This window comes from Arxiozyma heterogenica (genome assembly GCF_036370985.1).
Source record: "Arxiozyma heterogenica strain weizmannii chromosome Unknown scaffold_21, whole genome shotgun sequence".
In the NCBI taxonomy this organism is placed as follows: Eukaryota; Fungi; Ascomycota; class Saccharomycetes; order Saccharomycetales; family Saccharomycetaceae; genus Arxiozyma; species Arxiozyma heterogenica.
This window is the reverse complement of record NW_027042674.1, coordinates 323,320-343,838: the sequence shown is the minus strand read 5'-3', so window position 1 is coordinate 343,838 and position 20,519 is coordinate 323,320. Positions and strand designations below refer to the sequence as shown.

The 20,519-nt window shown below is 29.9% G+C and overlaps 7 protein-coding genes across 7 annotated transcripts; 2 read left to right on the top strand and 5 right to left on the bottom strand.

Annotated features, from left to right (window-relative positions):
- Window positions 1–39: 39 nt before the first annotated feature.
- On the bottom strand, window positions 40–705 carry GLC8 (PP1-complex regulatory subunit GLC8; the record flags this gene model as incomplete). Its single annotated transcript, XM_064859173.1, has 1 exon — window positions 40–705. One exon carries the CDS (start codon window positions 703–705, stop codon window positions 40–42), a length of 666 nt encoding a protein of 221 aa, XP_064713982.1.
- Window positions 706–1,333: 628 nt separating this feature from the next.
- Window positions 1,334–2,635, bottom strand: ZUO1 (zuotin; the record flags this gene model as incomplete). Its single annotated transcript, XM_064859172.1, has 1 exon — window positions 1,334–2,635. One exon carries the CDS (start codon window positions 2,633–2,635, stop codon window positions 1,334–1,336), a length of 1,302 nt encoding a protein of 433 aa, XP_064713981.1.
- A 565-nt stretch (window positions 2,636–3,200) lies between these two features.
- Window positions 3,201–4,088, top strand: ELP6 (Elongator subunit ELP6; the record flags this gene model as incomplete). The annotated part of the gene is made up of 1 exon (XM_064859171.1): window positions 3,201–4,088. One exon carries the CDS (start codon window positions 3,201–3,203, stop codon window positions 4,086–4,088), a length of 888 nt encoding a protein of 295 aa, XP_064713980.1.
- Window positions 4,089–4,215: 127 nt separating this feature from the next.
- On the bottom strand, window positions 4,216–5,973 carry TGL3 (bifunctional triglyceride lipase/lysophosphatidylethanolamine acyltransferase; the record flags this gene model as incomplete). Its single annotated transcript, XM_064859170.1, has 1 exon — window positions 4,216–5,973. One exon carries the CDS (start codon window positions 5,971–5,973, stop codon window positions 4,216–4,218), a length of 1,758 nt encoding a protein of 585 aa, XP_064713979.1.
- Window positions 5,974–7,503: 1,530 nt separating this feature from the next.
- PRE5 (proteasome core particle subunit alpha 6) lies at window positions 7,504–8,205 on the top strand (the record flags this gene model as incomplete). The annotated part of the gene is made up of 1 exon (XM_064859169.1): window positions 7,504–8,205. One exon carries the CDS (start codon window positions 7,504–7,506, stop codon window positions 8,203–8,205), a length of 702 nt encoding a protein of 233 aa, XP_064713978.1.
- A 254-nt stretch (window positions 8,206–8,459) lies between these two features.
- PWA37_002611 (uncharacterized protein) lies at window positions 8,460–9,374 on the bottom strand (the record flags this gene model as incomplete). The annotated part of the gene is made up of 1 exon (XM_064859168.1): window positions 8,460–9,374. The coding sequence occupies one exon, from the start codon at window positions 9,372–9,374 to the stop codon at window positions 8,460–8,462; it is 915 nt and encodes a 304-aa protein (XP_064713977.1).
- Window positions 9,375–12,527: 3,153 nt separating this feature from the next.
- On the bottom strand, window positions 12,528–14,291 carry PWA37_002610 (MFS transporter; the record flags this gene model as incomplete). Its single annotated transcript, XM_064859167.1, has 1 exon — window positions 12,528–14,291. The coding sequence occupies one exon, from the start codon at window positions 14,289–14,291 to the stop codon at window positions 12,528–12,530; it is 1,764 nt and encodes a 587-aa protein (XP_064713976.1).
- Between the last annotated feature and the right edge of the window lie 6,228 nt (window positions 14,292–20,519).

Here is a 20,519-nt window from a genome sequence, read left to right as displayed (position 1 = left end):
AGAGGCTGAAAAGGGATACAAGAAAGTAAATACTTGAATTTATTTTTTCTTGAAAAGATGTCTAACGTTGTAATGTTTCTTTCTCATTTCTTCGAACCTTTTATGACGAGCTTCTGCACTTTCTTCCTCTTCCTCTTCCTCTTCTTCTTCTTGTTCAGAATCTTCTTTTATAGTTACTCCTTCATGTAAACTAGTACTTTCAGGAATCTGTATCTCAGGTTCTCCTAGAGAAAAATCGTTCAAATTGTCTTCATCATCTATAGTATAATACTCACCATTTGGATCCATAGCGCCTTGATACGGTGTTTTTGGTTCATCAACATGGATATCTTGAAATTGCTTTTTGGTAATTTCGTTTTGTTCTAAATTTTCTTGGTTCCATTGTAATCTTTCGTCTTCATTTTCGTCTATATTCGCATTTTCATCGCCACTGGAATTTTTATTTTCTTTTGATATCTTGGCCATTTCTTCACGCTTCATTAACAATGTATCCTTTGGTATAAATTTATTACCAGTTATATCATTTTTAGAGGTTAAGACATTATTTATGTTGTTGATATCCTTGTTCTTATTATTGGTCAATTTTGCATTCAATTGCGTATTTTCATAAACTTTTTGACGGAATTCACTAGTTGATTCATTCACTGTCTTTTCTTTTAAGAGTTGTTCTTCAGGAGATAAAGCATTCTTTAAGATACCACCCATTATGGAATTAAATGTTAAAAAAGGTAAATCCTCTCTTGAGATAAATAGTACTACCAGTAAGTGTTTGTAAAGAGAATGTCACTGTTCAGTGGTCTCTGTTATTCGGTCAACTCTAACTATAGAGTCCTGTACACAAAACGATAGTGTTAGTAATGTAACTCTGTTTTTAAATACACTTGTCTTCCCCCTACTTCCACCTTTAATGTATATGTATATGCATGTATATGTGTATGCGTGTGTATGTTTTTGGTTTAACTTGATCCTTCCATGTTCAATCAACTATTTTGTTTTTTCCCCCTTAGGCCAGCGGAAAAATGGAAAAACCGAAAAAAATGGAAGAAACAAAAAAAAAAAAAAAATAAAAGAAAAAGACACAAGAAAGAAAAAAAGAAATTATCTAAGTGGATATGAAAATAATATTCGTATCGATAATATTCTCTGTGAAGCTGTTCCGTCTCTTGGTATAGACATGGATACATAGATACATGGAGATATAAGAGTACATATTATAAGCATTCTATAAATTATCGATGTGTATTTATTGAACTATTCTATCATCATTTCTATCCTAGTGTTTGTTTACTACCTGTTTTCTCTTTTTTTTTATTTATTTCTTTCGCAACATTGTTTAGGCAAAATATGGGACAACAGAGGATGGTAAAACACCAGAATCGACTAATTCTTTGGTGATTGCTTGTAACACAGTCTTAGATTCAGCACCGTTAGCCTTAATCTTTTCAGCCACAAAGACTAGCTGTTCATCGTTCAATGAGTCGACGATTAAACCAATTTGTTCGTCGATAGCAGCAGATTGGTCAGCATCACCGAAATATTCTTGTTCCTTAGCACAGTTTCTGATGGCTCTCTTGTTCTTTTTTTTGGCAGCTTTAGCAGCTTCCTTAGCTTTCTTTTTGTCAGCTTTAGCCGCAGCAGCAGCAGCAGCTTCGGCTTCAGCCTTGGCCTTGGCTTCAGCTTCTGCTTTAGCTTTAGCTTCTGCCTCGGCTCTAGCACCAGCTTCTCTTTCCCACTTTCTTCTTTCCTTTTCCTTCTTCTCTTCCTCTTTGAATTGTTTGATTCTTGGATCTTCGCTCATGGCTCTCTCCACTAGTTTAACTAATCTAGCATTATCAGCAGACTTCTTTTTGTCTCTGGCAGATTTGTTCTTTCTTTCAATGTAACGTTTGTGATCTCTGTTGGAGGAATCATCTGGAACGTCTTCATCCAAGAATTCGAAAGTTCTCCAGGATTCAAATCTGTGCCAGAAAGTGTAGAATTGTTCGACTTCCTTCTTACTAGAATTAGCATCACCTAATTGAGGAACTGGTTGTTTCTTTGAAAAACGCGCCTCAGATTCAAAAACTGGGGTCCATGCTTCAAAGAAATCGTATTGACTGCCCTTCTTTGGTGGTTGAACATCAGCAATAAAATCACAGGAATCGTATTGCAATCTCTTGTTCTTATCGGTTAGATATTCAAATGCCTTTTGAATAATCTTAAAGAACCCATCCTGTTGACCATGACCACGTTGGGATTGTTTATCTGGATGGTACTTAATAACTTGTCTTCTATGAGCTTTGATAATTTGTTCTTCAGTGGCCCTGTAACGCAACTTGGATAAACCCATGGCAGCATACAAGTCAGCAGTCTTCCAATCTCTTGGATCATGTTCTAACAAGGTCTCGTCGGCTAATTCGTCGTCAAACAATGCCTCATCTGGATCGACGTTACTTTCATCGACTTTCTTGACGTTTTGTTCAGCTTGAATTTTCTCAAATTCAGACCAGGTATGGTTTCTTAAAGTTCTTGTAGCATGGTGTAGAAATGCTGTACCGACCGGTTCAATTGGACGACGAATGGCTTCAGTAAACTTGTTGGTTTCAGAAGAAGCACCTTCTGCTGGTAAGATTGGTAATGAAAACATTTTTTTCATTAAAAAATATGTTATTGCAGCTTTGGGTTGTTATCTTCTCCACTCTTCAAAATATACTAATTGGCGAATCTTAAAACACACCTTAGAAGTGAGATGTAGTGGAAATAGCAGAGTAAACATTAAGTAAAAGAAATACTTATTCAATTATTAGAACAAACATTGTGATGAAAGGTGGAAAAAAAAATTTTTTTTTTTTAATTTTCCTTTTTTTTTTTTCTGGTTTCCATTTTCAATTTTCAAATTTTCTGCTCATCGAGTAATCCTTGACTGCTGCACATAGTGTGGTGTGTGGGTGTTTGGTGCAATTTATTAAAGATTAAACGATATTTTTCAAAAGTTTCTTATACTCTGAGTAAAAAAAGTGTAGGGACACATTCATCGATGGGAGAACGGTGAAGAGGTGAGCTATTTTTGTATAGGTGCATGTACGTATATCTTATCATTTTCTTTACAAGGTCAATATCACTAAACTAGAAAGAGAAAGGAACTAGGATTTAGGGATTAGGATTTTACAGTTATTTTTTATTTTTTTTTTTATTTTGATTGATTGATTAATTGATTGATTATGGCTACGCAAAGGCAGGATTTGGTACTTTTTTCTGATCAGAGTGTTATTCCTACTGTTACGGAAAATGATCCTCATAGACTATTTTTGATCACTTCAACACATTCTTCAGGACCTCAATGGCTTATTAATGCACTTGTTGAAACACATACTAAAGGTTCATCGTACTCTTTGAATGGTAATAAGGTGGGTAATAGCAGTAATAGTAGTAGCAGTAATAGTAGTAGCAGTAATAGTAGTAGTAGTAGAAGTACATTTAGTCATTCCATAACAAATCTTAATAAAGTCACTATTATTTCTTTTGTGCACAATGAAAACCATTATTTATCTAGTTTTCAAAAATTACAAATAAACTCAAATCAATATACGGTGATAGACTGTTTAACCGATTTTGTTCAAAAACAAATCCCGAAATTCATGAATAATAAATTAGCTTTGTTGCAATCAATTACAGATCAATTGACAAATGATATTCCTAATAATAACCACATTGTTATTTTGGATCAACCTGAATTCTTATTGTCTTTGGTATCTGGGTTGACTTCAAATGAACTTTGGAATAATTTTATTAATCCCATTTGGCAAAAGTGTAAAATATTGATGATAAACAATAATGTAGATCTATTCAAAGGTGGCATATTAAATAGTACAGTAAATAAAACCTTTACCGAATTTCAAAGATTTATAACCATATGTTATCATAAATCAACTGTTGTTTTAAATTTAAGACCTTTAACTACTGGACATGCTAAAGACGTGACAGGTACTTTACGTATTACAAGGGGTGGAGTAGATTGGTTTAATAATAGTAATACCACTATTCATGTTGTAGAGAACGAATATTTATATTTAACTGAAAAGGAGAATACAAAATTATTTTACGGTTAACTTTAACTATATTTTACTCTATCTCATATTCAACTGCATTAGTTTAATATATATATATATGTATGTATGTAGGTACATATATGTAGGATTGCAATATATCATACTGTGTGAAGAAATAATATATTTCTTAGTATTTTCGTCTCTCTTTTATAATATCATCTAATTTAAATTCGATTGTACAGCGAGTGTGGATTAAAGGTAACACCGGCCAAGTACTCTGTTCACCACATTTAATCCAGTAGGGTATATTGTCGATTTGTCCCTCAATGATTCTAGTCAAAGATAAACTTTTAATCTTGGGCACAATCACAATTTCAGTGGCGGATCTAGGTGTACTTTCATCAATAATTAATCTTTTAATCCATGAACTTAATAAGCCTAAATTATTCAGTACCTGCATTCTATGATGAAACTCCATCGTCATGATATTTTTCAATTTCCTTTCAAGATGATACTTAAATTTGAATGCTAAAGGTTCCATCTCTGTAAAACTTAGTTGAGGTATACCTAATTCAGGTAAGTTGATATTATTTTCTGTCTCTGGATAATGTTTATAATAATAGTATTTTGAAGTTTTAATTTCGTGTTTTAAATCATTGACAATCAACGGTGCTAAATATGGTCTTGCTAAGGAAACAACAAAATTATTAACGTTAAATAGTTCAGTTAATCTTGTATATGGGCTCTCCAATTCATCTACATTAGTTGCCTTTTCTGGAGCCATGAATTTCGTCTCCTTGGTCTTCTGTTCATTTAAAAATGGAACAATCTCATTGTCAAGGTTCTTACAATACAATATTGTGTCGTTATCAATAACATCCGATCCTAAAGAACATTTAATAGCAGATTGTATTAACACATTTGGCGTAGTAACATAGTTCAGTAGGTTTGGACATGACTTATCTGTTGGATGAATAACGATATTGAAGACTTTCCTTGTCTGTTGGAAGGCTTCTTCAAAAGTTAAATCCCTTACAATATACTTGATTACAAATTGAACAAAAAGGTAAACATCCTGTGAATATCCGTGATGAATCAAATTTTGTATTAATGAACCTAAGTTTAAATGCTGTTCTACATTTCCATATCCACAACTTCGTAATAACTCATAATCATCTTTAATTAAATTTAATATACCGTTAGACTCGTCGAGTAATTCATCAATCTCATCATTTGATAAACAACCAAAAAAACTGGCTACACATGCACCCATTGAACTACCACTTATAATATTTGGCATTAACCCTTGAACCAGCAGCCCTTTAATGACACCGAGATGAAATAACCCAAATAATGAACCCCCTTTCAATATTAATGCAGTGGTCCCCAAAGATAGCTTACACCTTTGGAAGAACGACGTTGGTACATGTTCATCATTTAATAATTGTAAACCTTCTAAATTCTTTTCTAAATATTGTTCAATCAATAATTTTGTTCCTAATAATGATTTGGTGAAAAGTCTTTTATCTACAATACCTGCGAAATTCCTTAACATACAAGGCCCAGTAGTGGAAAATTTTTCTCTTAATAACTCAATATCATTATTTTCTAAAGCTTTACTAACTATAGTGAACTGTTCCAAAACAGAATTAAAATCATATCTTCTAGAAAAAAAATTTCTTCTCCACAGATTAGCACCTGTGATCTCATCTACCATTGATGCATTATGACACCACAAGTCATATGTTTCACATTGGTCTAGTTCTTTGATAGCCTCATGGTAAATTGCTCTTGATTTGGGTCTTAAATAATTCATTAATTTATAAAACCAGAAGAAATATATGTCGGTTAAGACATTTAATACCTCCCAAAAAAATGGTGGTATATGATCCAAAGTGGAGTAAAATAAGTGTAGTAACCATTTTTTCATAAAAGTAAACACCATTACTCTAGCATACTAAAAGTAATATTCTAAATAAAGGATAAACAAATTTAACCGAATAAAAATACAAACAACTGGTGACACACTGTATTCGAATATAGACGTTACAGATAAAAATAAAAATAGAAAAATCTATGATAAATCTTTTCCTTCTTAGTTCTTCCTTCTCCACATACAGGTATATATATATGTATATATATTATTTCTGTGTTGTTGTTATATTCCTTGTAGTTTTTAAATGATGTATGATATATAATTATTTACTATGTTTTTCGGAATATATTGTGTATTACATCTTTTTACACTTCGGTTAATTCAAGGCTTTCAAGCGGAATTTATTTTGTATATTAAATGTCGCATGAAATAAGATACATTCCGCCTCTCCAGAGCTCTAACGAAATATGTGGATCAACAGAGATTTGATTTGGCTCAAAGACTTTGAACACACTGCTTTCATCATTAGTTGATTGTGTATATTAAAGTGTTTTTCATTGCTTTGTAAATGATATTGTTATATATATATATATTTTAACGTCTCCAGTTTTGGTTACAGTTGTAAATTTGGAGATTGTAAAATGAAATAGATAATAAATTTAGTTATAAGATTCAAATTATAAAAAAAAAAACAGGGCAAAGAGTTGATACATCTACAAAATATATATATATATATAGTCTACTTCTTGCTTATTTGTTCATAAAGTTGTCTAGTCCCTCTTATAGGAGCTTCTTAAGATATCATTATATTGTTCAAGTTTATATGCTACAAATATGCTTAACTCTTCTAGGATAACAATATATTATGAATTAAGAACATAGATTATACCTTCATTTTGTATATGTCAATTACGTTCTCCTTTATCTGTTGATTGCAGCGTAATAGGGTGACGGTAAGAATAATTCTATAATAATTGTTGCCATTAGTGACATTCCTTTGTTATCAATTATAATATAATGTTCGAAACATGTTCATTTACAGAAAAACCTAGATAACCCTAACTGGTTTTACCATATAGAAAAAGAAATTTCACTTCAACCCTTAAATAAATTTATTCCTGTGTTGGGGAAAATAGTACAACCCTAAAAAATAACAACAGCAACAACAACAATCGGGGAAAAAAATGAAAAAGGAAAGGAAGCTGGTCGAGATATTGAAAAAGAAGCAATTGAAAAAAAAAAATATATAGAATAAAGTAGTGGTGTATGCTAATTTTGCATAATATTTTAGTAAAAAGTTCAATAATATCTTGAATCCATGTATTTACATGTATAAAAACATAGTTTTGTGACGGATTACACTAACCTTTCTGAAGTTAGATTTTTTGGGTATTGTGGTTGGATCTTCTTAATTATATACAATTACTTTGGTATAAGACTCCACCCATATCATTTTTTTTTTGCCACTCATACAGTTAGTGCTTTGCTTCAATATATATTGTACCCTATAATATATCCATAAAGAAAAACAATCTATATTCCTATTATAATAGATATATATACAAATCCATTAATCATTGACTAAGAAAAGGAACAAAAATGTTTAGAAACAATTACGATGGTGATACAGTGACTTTTTCTCCTACCGGTCGTTTATTTCAAGTTGAATATGCGTTGGAAGCTATTAAGCAAGGTAGTGTAACAGTTGGACTAAGGTCATCTAAACATGCAGTCCTAGTCGCATTGAAGAGAAATGCTGATGAATTATCATCATATCAGAAAAAGATTATTAAATGTGATGAACATTTAGGCCTTTCCCTAGCTGGTCTAGCACCTGATGCTCGAGTATTAAGTACCTATTTAAGACAGCAATGTAATTACTCTAAATTAGTTTTTAACAGAAAATTATCAGTAGAAAAAGCAGGGCATCTATTGTCTGATAAAGCTCAAAAGAATACACAATCCTACGGTGGCAGACCATATGGTGTGGGATTGTTGGTTGTAGGTTATGATAACAGCGGTCCTCATTTATTGGAATTCCAACCTTCCGGTAATATATTAGAGTTATATGGATCTGCAATTGGTGCTAGATCACAAGGTTCTAAGACATATTTAGAAAGGGTATTGAAAGATTTCACTGAAATTGAAGATGTTAATGAATTGATTAAAGTTGGGGTGGAGGCTATTAGGCAATCTTTAAAAGATGAAACTCTAACTGTAGATAATCTTTCCATTGCAGCTGTTGGTAAAGATTTACCATTCACAGTATATGACGGCGAATTAGTTAGACCATTTTTATAAACGAATACTTAAGTAGATGTAGTTTTATGTCTTTTCTCTTTAAATTCTGGTTCATTAAGTTTTTTTTCTTTATTGCTACTAGTGTTTGGTGTTTAGGTATATTGGAGTAGGCTATGCTTATTTACAAGATAGATGTTTGTATCTATTATGTATATGTATTACATATATAATTGAGATTCTTAGGTGATAAAATACAAATTAAAATTATTCTAAAACTGTTTTTTGTTTCTTGCTTTTTTCTTCTCTCATACATATCATGACCATTCTACAGTTATCGTTCTTGAAAGAATTGCTAACCAGATTAAAATTTCAACACTTAGGAGTCCGCCTAGTGTAATTGTACAGAATGTTAAATTAGCTACAAAACACATAGTTGTGAAGGCCAGTCCCTTTAGGATGTTGATACTACCATCTTGTAGATATTTGATATCGTTTTCTAATGTTGGGCTATTTTTGACAGTTGTGGTGACAATGGAAACCAATTCAGTCATGTCTTTACGACCAATAAGTTCTAAAGCTGCAAATTTGGAATCTAAGGCATATCTTATCTCTCTAACTGTTCTTGCCAAATTTTTTAATTTTGGAACTTCACCGTATTTAGTAAATGTTGTTTTATAATGGTCAATGTACCAATATTTATATTTAATATAAGCTAGAACTGAGTTATCAAGACTGACACCAAGAAATTGTAAATACCAATATTTCTTTTCATATATCATATCATTTTCATAATACGTATCTAAAATTTCTAAATCATATAAAAGTTTGGATAAATGTTTTAAAGAGTTTGTATCAATGTCATGTTTAGTAGCTTTTTGAAATGAATTGGTTTTTAATATTTTGGATAATAAATATTTGGTTTCGATGATAATATTGTTAAGAACTGTCTTGATTGTCTCCTTTTGATTCTTTTCTTTTTTATCACTGAGTATTTTTTTTGTATTGGTGATGATTTTATAAAGTTTCATTAATTCGGTATTAAAACGGTCTTTTGAATCATCTACTTCGAGTAACAAATCATTAGTGCCATTATGTATTGTATCCTCTTTTATAGTTACTAAATTGCTAATTTTTTCCTTAAGTAAACTTTTTGTGGGTAAAGTATCTGCTAATTTTAAAAAGGGGCAAAGAAATATGAATAGTATTAATAGAGAATAGTTGTATTTCATTTAAAAGGAAGAAGAAAGAAAAGTTGTTAATAAGGAAACTTTTAATATTCGAAGTATTTTGTTTTTTTTTTTTTGATTTTGTATACTCCTTGTTCTATTATTTTATATACTTATTTACTGAAACATAAATTGTGTTTTGAAATATTTGTGTTTATTATAACATGGAAATATACTTTCATCTTCTTTCTTGACTGCTATCTATACTCCTATATATGAGTACCTTTCAAACTCTTTTTTATATCTTTTTACCAAGTGCTTTCAAAGAGATTATTTTTATTTTTTCAATTATTATTTTTTTGTTTGTTTATTTAATTGCAGTATAGCAAACTTTATAATTTAAAATAAAATACATTTATTAATTAAAATGTGGTAGTTTGTAAATTAATTTTATTGATATTTATCAATCTTTGCTTTATTTTTTTTTTTGTTTTGTTAATATGAATTATATTTCATCAGGAGATAAACACTAAATTTATTATTACCACTCTGTTGCACAATAGAAAAATCAGAGTAATAAAAAGTAACAAATGAACTGAACTAAATCTTAGTAAACAGTTTCAAAAAGTGCTAATTATGGACCATAAACGTTCATAGTTAGTCTGAGTAACTCTATTATTTTTTTGATATATATTAGGTTTTTTAAACAGGAAACCTATATATATAACATTTTATTAAGAATTTAGCTAGAATCCAGTCGATATACAAAGTATTATGTAACAACTAAATGTCTAGATAGAAGATTAAAGTGGTCAAGGATGCAAAGGCTTGAAAATTAAAGTGAATATGACTAGAAAGTACCTTGGATAGTCAAAATTACATTAAATCATATTTTAGAAGCTTTTAATTTACACCTTTATGTTGATATTAAGCAATAACCTGCTAATTCATAATTTTACCAGATTAATAAAGTTCGAGATCTAAAAGGTACATATACTACATATTTAGAACTTAACAACCGTAAGTTACTCTCAATATCAGTACAGAGAATTAGATGAAAAAGACAAAGGGGGAAACAGGCAATTACTAGCAAAACTAATACATTTTCTTTCCAGTTCTCAGTTGACTGACTAATATAAGTAATAAAAGAAGAAGTATCAGTACAAATAGATAATGTAAATAATATATTTCCAAGTCAACTTCATCAAAGCATTGACTGCAAAGGTAATACTGATATCCCTTCACACCAAACTTTGAATCTCTAGCACAAGCACCTTTTTTGCATACAACTGACAAAAATTTATACATCTGTAGTGTGGACTTATTTTTATTTGAGTTTGTAATTATCAAAGTTTCATATATTGCCAATACGGTAAAAAAATTTAGTATACATTCACTACAGTTTGACATTAATTGGTGACTAAACAGTATTTCCTCTAGAATTATTTACAAGCTTAACAATATCACGGCCTTATGAAAGGTTATCCACACTTTTTATATCCATAACAACAATTTGTCCTTCTCCTGGAGTAAAAAAAGTTTAATCTTTGATAAAAATAAAATAAAATCACCATCATTATTAGCAATTTTGTCGTTAGTTGATTTAGTTGATAAATTTACGTTAAATGGATCTATCATAATAATAAAAATTTTATTTGTAATAACAAAGGTAATTTGTAATTTTGGAACTTCAAAATATAGTAATATTGTTGTAACTAATTTGGTGTATAACAAAGATAAGAGTATTTAAAAAAAAATAGATGAATTATCTCAATTTGTATAAATATAAATACTCCAATATAAGCCATATGGAATTAAATAATAACTTTGTCCTCTAGATGAATAATATTAGTATACATGTTCTTAGCGTCGGTGATCATACTATATGTTATTATTGTGAATTATTATTATGTTGATATGCAGTGTAATTTTCCCTCGATCTTTTGATTCGGAATTAATAATTATATAAATACAAAAGAAACATATGATAAAGTGTATATAACTTATTCATCCAGATTTGAAAATTAATAAGTAAAGTCGTCTACTTATATATATTTACCTTTTGGCAATTTTTCATAATATATTAATTTATTTTGATTTTGTTTGATTTTATCTCCATAATGTTGAATGTGCAAAACAAACATTTTTCCTCTTTGATATATTTACATGTTACTCAAACCGGTAATATATCATTCCAGCACTTTGATATATTATTTTTATCTTATATAGTATTAAGTAAAAGTGTTTCAATATAAACTAATTGATATAATCCATTCATTTTTTATATAATAACTTTCACAGTGTTGAAATTTAAAAGGTGTGGAGTAATAACCTATAAGTTATAACGAAACTTTATGAATCGTATTTTTATAAGTAATCGCTCACAATTTTAAATAACACCTATATTATATACAAAATATGTATTACGTATATAAAGTCGTGAGTAAAAGAAATTATTTCTAATTTCTATATCTTGACTATTTATACTTTTCAGGAAGTTAATTTTGAAAAAAAATTTTTCACAAAATTTTCATTGAGTCTGGGTAATATCTCAACATACAGGATTATGAATTGTACGAAGAACTCTGGTATTTACATTAATTCAAAGAAATTTAATATTTGCATCAATACTCCTACTTCTCTTTTTCCAAACAATCTTCGAAGAAAAAATATATTATTAAGCCCTATTTTTGTCAGTGACGTATTTTTAGGCAAAAAAAACAAATAAACAGGAAAACAAATAAACAATGGATAATGGACTATTTATGTGAATACAATATGTCCATAGATAAATCATAAAGAAAATAAGTTAAAAAAGTTATATATTTGAACAGATATTTTAATTATCATCAATATATTTAGATAGATCCATTTATTACATCTCCAATAATTATCTTGACAGAGAACATAAATAATTTATCTTTATTTGTTTACTGCTAGTTTTTTGTATATATAGACAAATACATTTTCTCCTAACTAAAGAAATAAAAGCCATAACAAAAAGTTCCTGGATAGGTATTTATAAAAACAAATACTATCCTATTTTTATTCATCCTTTCAACAATTATAGTCTTCTTTTCAGGGTCTGCACTAAATATCAATACACAAATAGTCGTATCAAAAATTCTTGATGTAATGATATTAATAATACTTAAAATTGAACATATCTATAAAAAATTACCCTAAAATTAAAATAGCATATTAAAACTACATATTTCATACATCAAATTTCTCTATTTTTTCTTTTTCTTCCCTCTCTTTTTTGAATTTTCTTAATTGTTCTTCTTCTTCTTTTCTCCGATTAAAGGCCAATTTCTTACCATTACCTACTAAAATATATAGTAAAGATGATGCAGCAGCACTAAATACTCCCATGAAAGTAAAAACACCCCCATATGTCATTTTGTCACTCATTCTAGATAAACATGCAATAAAAATGGCAGAAAGAGAGCATCTGAATAGATTTAAACATCCAGTACCGGTTGAAGACTTTGATGGATATAGATCCACAATTAATGTTGTGGACATTGTCAAAATACAATTAGAAAACAATGAACCAAATCCACTAGCAACTAAAACTGCAGGTAATGGCGCTTTAACTTTAACACACCACCCAAAGGCAATATATCCGCATGCACTCAATATCAAAGTAAAAAAGGCTGGTGCTAGTCTAACACGAACCACATTAAATGTATAATATGGATCGTTATCTATTATGTTCTTAACTTTTTCAATAGTATGATTTTCTTTTAGCAACTTTTCCTCTTGTTGTTTTAGCCATACTTTATGTTTTGCCATCTGATTACGATAATACCAATTCAGAAATCTTCCTGTTGTAACAACACTTGTTAATGTACAAAGACCTGCTGGTAGAAAACAAACCCCAATAGTGGAAACTTTATAATGATATGTTTTACTTAAAACAGTAGATAAGGTGGTCTGATGTAATGTGTTCATAGCAAATTGGAAGCCAGCCACAAATAACAATATATTAATCCATGGATTTTTCAAAATGGAGAATGGAGCCAAAAAGTTTACTTTGATTCGTGGTTCTAAAGTCTCATAATCTGGATCATCCATATGTAATCTACGCCTAATAATGGGTACTAATAATGCAGGGGATTTATTTGGCCAGTTTTTAGGTGGTACTGAACCATTTCCTACCAATGTACGTTTTGTTTCAGGTAAAAATAAAATTGAAAACACTGCACAAATACCTGATCCTATAGCTAGGAACCAAAAAATTGCTCGCCAATTCCATCTCGAAGCTAATAGAGCACCAATTAAGGCACCGAAAGCACCCCCTATAACTTGAAAACCTGAAGTATACCCGACATATGCACCTCTTTCAGCCCTTGTAGTAATATCACCCATGACACCACTACTTATTGTAATAACAGGTGATATACCAGCAGCTTGTAAACAACGCAAAATTATGATTTGTGCGTAACTTTGAGAACATGCTAATCCAATACAGGCCCCACAATATACAATAACTGATATCAGTAGTATTGGTCTTCTTCCTAAGGAATCAGCCATACCACCCATGATACTTGGGGATAGTCCTTGGAATAAGAAATAAACTACAACAGTAATATTAACTTGTTCTTCTGTTATATCAAATTTCTTTTCTATAACGGTTAAAACTGGATAATATATGGCACCAGCAATACTAGAAAAAAAACCCGTGTAGGCACATTGCAATACAAGGAATAGTTTAGATGGACGACCAAATCTTGAATAAGGAGGAGCTGATATTTCAGGTTCATCGATATGATTGGATTTTGTATGGATTATACCAATGTCATCTAAATCTTCTTTATTCTTTAAATCATAGTCACTAGAAATAGACTGGCCTAAATTCACATCTGAAGAAGTAACAGATTGTAGTTGTGATGCCATAGAAGCATCATCTTTAATGGAGGAAATAGAATTAGGCAACGATGAAACTGGTTCTATATTGTTTTCATAGTCTTTCATTTTATTTATTTATTTATTCCCGTATGAAGGATAATAATTTTAATGCTTTTAAGTCAAAGTTATTAATACTTTTTTTTTTATTTTTGAAAGTATCTTTGAGCTGTTAATTTAAATTCCCTTTTCAGAATTACAATATGCTAACTTTTTTTTTAATATAATAAAACTTTTTAAATTGCAGATGATTTCATATACATAATCTTAGTTCTCGTATGCTATTAATCATTAATAGTTGCACATAAAATAGATTATTCTCTAAATAACAGTCTTTAAAAGTTTGTTGTTTTTTCTTCTCCACTTATTGAAGAAAGATATGTTACAACTACCTTTAATAATCTCAAGTGTCTTATATAATAATAAAATTAAACTTTCAAAATGAAAAAAAAAGTGCCAAGTAATAGGAAAATCGAAAAACCAAGAACAAAGAAAAATTATATGTCGGTGATCTATTCTTGAATGAAATATTTTTCTTCTTGTATCCGAAATGTCGGTTTTGGAAAAAAATTAACAGAAAACAAAAACGTTTACTTTTCTTTTTCACACATAATATTTCTCTTTCTGAAAAGTACAATCGATATCGCCACACCTTTATTATCCCTTAATTTCTAATTTTCAATCTCGGTTTTTCAAAGATCTTTGAAAAATTTTACTAACGCGAAAAAAGAAAAACACCAAAAAAAGAAAGAAAAAAAATCTCTACATTATTATATTGTTTGTCTGGCTTTTCCGAAATGTCGGTAAGTGGAACAAATATGTCAAGATCCACAGTCCGAGAAAAATGATTTTTTATTTTTGAACTCGTCATAGTAATTTTCAATATTACGAAACACTCATTAGATTTTTCTTATGTCTGCATTTCTCCCAGATATATAAAAACAGACAAAAACAGTAAAAAACATCAGTTACAAACTTTCAGACCGACCTAAACTTGCCAATTTGCTAATAAAATATCGTTTCTATTATATATCTCTCTTCATCTAAACCTCACTATTTACATATATGTTCCATATTAAATCACAATTGTGCACTGGTGTATAAATAACTCAACCTTACCTACTTTGCTTACTTTCATACTAAAATATCTCTTCTTTTTCAAATGGGGAAAAAGTAAAATAAAATAAAAATAAACAATTTTTCTGTAAGATTTTTAAATCCCAAACCCTCATCAGGGTTACTCACATATATTTCGTACATTACTATGTTCTCATAAAAATTTCGCCATATCATTATGTCTAAAGTATTTGGTATGCTATTTGAACAAGCTTATTTTGACTAGAGTCAGACGTATCTTCACATTTAAACAGAAACTTTTGATGACAGTCGGATTTATTATTCTATAAAATAATTAATGTGGACTTGGTGTGATAAATTGTCAGTCAGTTCGAATATAGTTAGAAATAAAACCTTGAGTATTATAATAATATGTAAGAGTAAGATGTATGTAAATATACCGATATTACAATGAAAGGAAAAAGAAAATTAAGGTCAAGATTAAAGAAAATAAAATACTTTTCAAGATGTGAGGTCTTATTTGGAAAGCCGATGTTTGTTTACTCTTAGTTGGATTATATATATAAATATATATAGGTATAGGTAAGACTAAAACTAAACACAAACAATAATATGATTTAGGGATTATCAAAACTGGAAGCAGATTTATCTTGCATCTTGTAACTAGTAAAATTAGCCGCCGAGTAATATCTTTTTAAAGTGAACAAAAATGAACAGAAATAGTAACTTTTCCTTTATTGTAACCACTTTTTATTTTGTTCCCTTTGTTTACATAATTCCCAAAATGGAAGGGGTTCATTCATGTGTTTTATTTGATTAATAGCTTAAAGTGCAATGTCTGTTTTCTAATTTTAGACACAAAATTTTGCCCTATTCAAAATCAACATTCAAAAACAAATCTAAAAATACTGGCTAGAAGCCTTAAAAAAATCATTTGTTCAAATTACTGAGAACTACATAACAACTCAAGGGTACAATTACAGTAGACTCTACATATAACTAATTAAACATTTAAAAGTCAACTAATCATACAGGATGGAATAACAAACGTAATAACTTTTGTTCTATCCAAAATAGCTTGTTAAGATTCTTAAAAGAAAAAAGAAAAAAAAAAAGAAGAATAAAGTAACTTTATAGCAAGCTTTTCTTAATGGTGTAAACTCTTATAGCTGTAGACAAAAACAAACTCTTCAATCCCAAATTTCTCTTATCTTTGTCGCAAAATTGCTGCTATCATTACTGTTTTCTCTGGCATAATAAAAAACAATATGTGTTTTTTAAAAGTAATACGGTTACAAACCACATTTCCCATTCTTCTTTTTTACCCTCCCTGATTCTGTGTCTTTTCTTTTTAAAATGCAATAAAAGCAAAAATCATTATTTTGTCGTTGAGCACTCCATTTTGTGTCACTTCTTCAATATTACGGGAAAACACTGACATTAATTTTTTTTATTTTTAAAAAAAAGAAAGAGACACAAAATAATATTTAAAGGAATAGGTGTTTACTCTATACACATTTTCTTCCAAAAGGTACAAAGAAACCAGTCCAATAGCTCCTGTCACACCCAACCAATAAGTGAACATGTCCAACATCTATTAGAAAACAAAAGTGGAAGGGAAAAAGTAAATTAATTTTGAAAATATATAACATGTCAGAATGATCACAAAGAAAAAGATTGAAAAAAAAGAATTTCTCAGTTTGATTCTAAAATAATGAAATAATGGAGATAATAATACATAGCTTGATCTGTGAAGCTGATAGTGGAAATGTTAAAAGAACAATTGTTCTCCTTTATACTAAAAAAAGTGGTGGGCTACGACCTGTAGCTAAGAGACATACCCAAAAATCCAGTCTAGGAGAATTAGAAACTTTGACAGTGACCTTATAGAGGATTCCATTTCTTACATGAAAGAATCAACGAGAGTGGGTGGTTCATGTGAGTGCTAGGAATTCAACCAAAGGGACCCGTCTATTTACAGAAAAACTAAGTTGGAGGGACTGTGTTAGGATAGCGTATTCTAATGGCATAGTAGTTCTTGTATATCCAGTGGTGTTACCACATGTGGTAAAAAGATCCGTTAAGATGAGTGAATATCTCCCAAGGGATTAGGACACATTACTTTACAATACTAACAGACATACGATAATAATATTAATACTAATACTCAATAGCAGTCATGGCAAAAATGTTTTGTAGATGGGTGGATACAAGCCCTTATTATCCTGATATAATGAATACTGACAATATAGGTCATATATATATATATATATATGCTGTGACATATATGCAACCAACAAGTGAGAATGATACTAGCAAGTGCAGACTTTTTATATATTTTATTACTAGAGAATTTTCGGAGATTTTTTTACCCTTTTATTGTTTAATTTTATTCAATTCCATTACTATTCCAAGAGAGTGAATACAATAGGATCTGTGGATTGCCATTATGCAAGTTCAAGACTATTGTTAACCCAAATTTAGGATTTGAGGAAGATATTTTTTATTAGTTGAATTTAGTTCTTGATTCCACTATTACTCATAAGGTGATAGTTTTACAGAGGCGCTTTTTTTTTACATGATTTCAGATTTTACAGTTGTAGTTGAATTTACAAGCCAAGAAATAGGAAAATGGTGTTTGAGATTTTTAATGGACAATTTTTCAGAGATAATAATTGACATAGGAATATTGGATTCTTGTTTGACTCGCGGCTCTCTTTGTCAGATGGAACTGGTGGTTCTATTCCTACCTGATCAAAATTTATTTTATTATTCGTAATAAAATATTGAACAAGTTGAAGATACTCCTAGGGCTTATAATTTGCACATCTTAATGGAACTGGTGGTTCTGTTCCTCTGGGTGGCATAACAAAAGTCAATTATATCTCGTAGTATTTTTTTTTTATGCTTCATGATCTAAGAGGCATACTTATGCTATAATGTATATCTGAATGATTGGTTGGTTAGTCAATGAACAACATCCTAAATCGTTTCCAATTCTCTCTCTTTTCATTTACCATCCCCTCCTCCATCTCTACTTTTTATTTTGATTTTTTTTCATCTCTATTTTTTTCTTCTATATCTCTCATATTATTAATTCTCTAGTCCCAGTTTATCTAAATAGTGCACTGCTAAAATAAAATAAAAAAAAAAAAATGTTATAATAAAAAACAGTTATAACAAAAATGAAAATAAAAAAAAGAAAAAAAAATATAGCCCGCTAAAAAAAGTATCTCTCACACCTCAGTAATTCAATCCAAATTTTCTACTTCCATCCATTATGGCTACTCCACATTATTAACGCTATTTTACTTTTTCAATCTCATTATTAACCTCACTTTTTCTGTATTATTATCATCTAGCAATTTTCTTTTCGCTACTTTTTTATGTCTCTTATTCCTCTTTCCTAATCCCACTAACAATACATCCATTTTCTAATGTGTTGTCCATTGTCCATTGTATATTAACCTAGAACCTTAATTCGCTATCGTGTGATTGCTTTAGTGTCTTTTTCTCATCTTAACTAAGAAACATACAAAGAAAAAAAAAATAAAGAGCGCTCTTTTTTTTTCCTACCCTCCAACTTTTGTCCAGTTCGTTTACCTAATGTATGTTTCCTCCTCGCCTCATGATCTTTTTACTTTGTGTGATACCCATTGTATATACAAGAGCTCCTAAATCAAAGGAATGCTCTATCTTAATACCGTTCTTTTCTAACTTATTTTTTTTGTAAATAGATGTAGTGTTTTGATGGCTGGCCCGAGTATCTCATGTTGATCCATCTCAACTGTTTAAGGACTCGATACTTCTGGGAAGTGGACTTGTTCTCTACAGGGCTCTGTTCAAGGCTCCTGATTCTACCAATGGTGGTGAGGGTAATGATCATCTTAGGCAAACAGTCGTAGGAACGTAAATCTTTTTTCGTATTGGGGCTGTTTTCACACAACTCTGCTCTTCTTTTATGCATTGTCATCAAAATTGTGTAAATTATCAACAAATCATACTGGGTTACGACGTTCTCGATATCAATAGGAATTCCTGTGACTTCCCTGTAATGTTTTATGTTTTTTGTACTTTCTTTTATTTAGTTTGTTCCATCTTTGCGTTCTATAAACGTTGGTCATATTTATTTTTTGATTGCTTGTTGCGGGTACTATTCGACTCACTCAACTCCGGGCGTGCATCTTGATTTCATCATGATTAATTGCAATTATCATCTGTACCTTTAGTACCCGATATCCAGGTTTTTTCTTTCTGGGTGCTGTAATATTCTTTATAGCTATCCTTCTATATAGTTTATGTGTATATTATCTAAAGGAACAACATGTCTGTTGCTAGGATGGACAAAAGTCATAGGACTGTGGTATCTTAGTTATCACTGCTTCCTAACTGCCTAGTAGCTGAATGATCCGGTGAAAGGGGGAGGGGGGAAATGTTGCCCTCCGAAATCCCCAATTGCCAATTTGCTAATAAAATATCGTTTCTATTATATATCTCTCTTCATCTAAACCTCACTATTTACATATATGTTCCATACTAAATCACAATTGTGCACTGGTGTATAAATAACTCAACCTTACCTACTTTGCTTACTTTCATACTAAAATATCTCTTCTCTTTCAAATGGGGAAAAAGTAAAATAAAATAAAAATAAGCAATTTTTCTGTAAGATTTTTAAATCCCAAACCCTCATTAGGGTTACTCACATATATTTCGTACATTACTATGTTCTCATAAAATTTTCGCAATAGCATTATATACGGTGAAAGTAGTTTAAAGTATTATCGGATATATAAAATAAAAAGATCAATAAACTATGATAATAACATGTGTAAAAAAGTATATACAATGCACGTGCTTGGTTCAAAATGTACAGAATGATATAATTAATACTGTTTTTAATTACAATGAACGTTGTATATTTGTAATGAAGGTAAAATAGTAAATAAGTTTGTTAAGTTTAAATAACATTTTGTTTATTGATTTGTATGTTGTTTTTATATCTTTTGTAAGAAATGTTTCTTTTATTATTATTGAAGGATAATTTATTGGTATAGGACATATGCATTTTTGTCATGGACAATAAGATAAACCTTAGAGTAGCAGAAAATAGCAGCGATGCTTTGATTAAGTATGGTTATTATTCAATAGGTTTCAATAATGTAGTGAAACAATTTAACCTTATCTATAGTTTTTCTCAGAGAAATTCATTAATTTTTA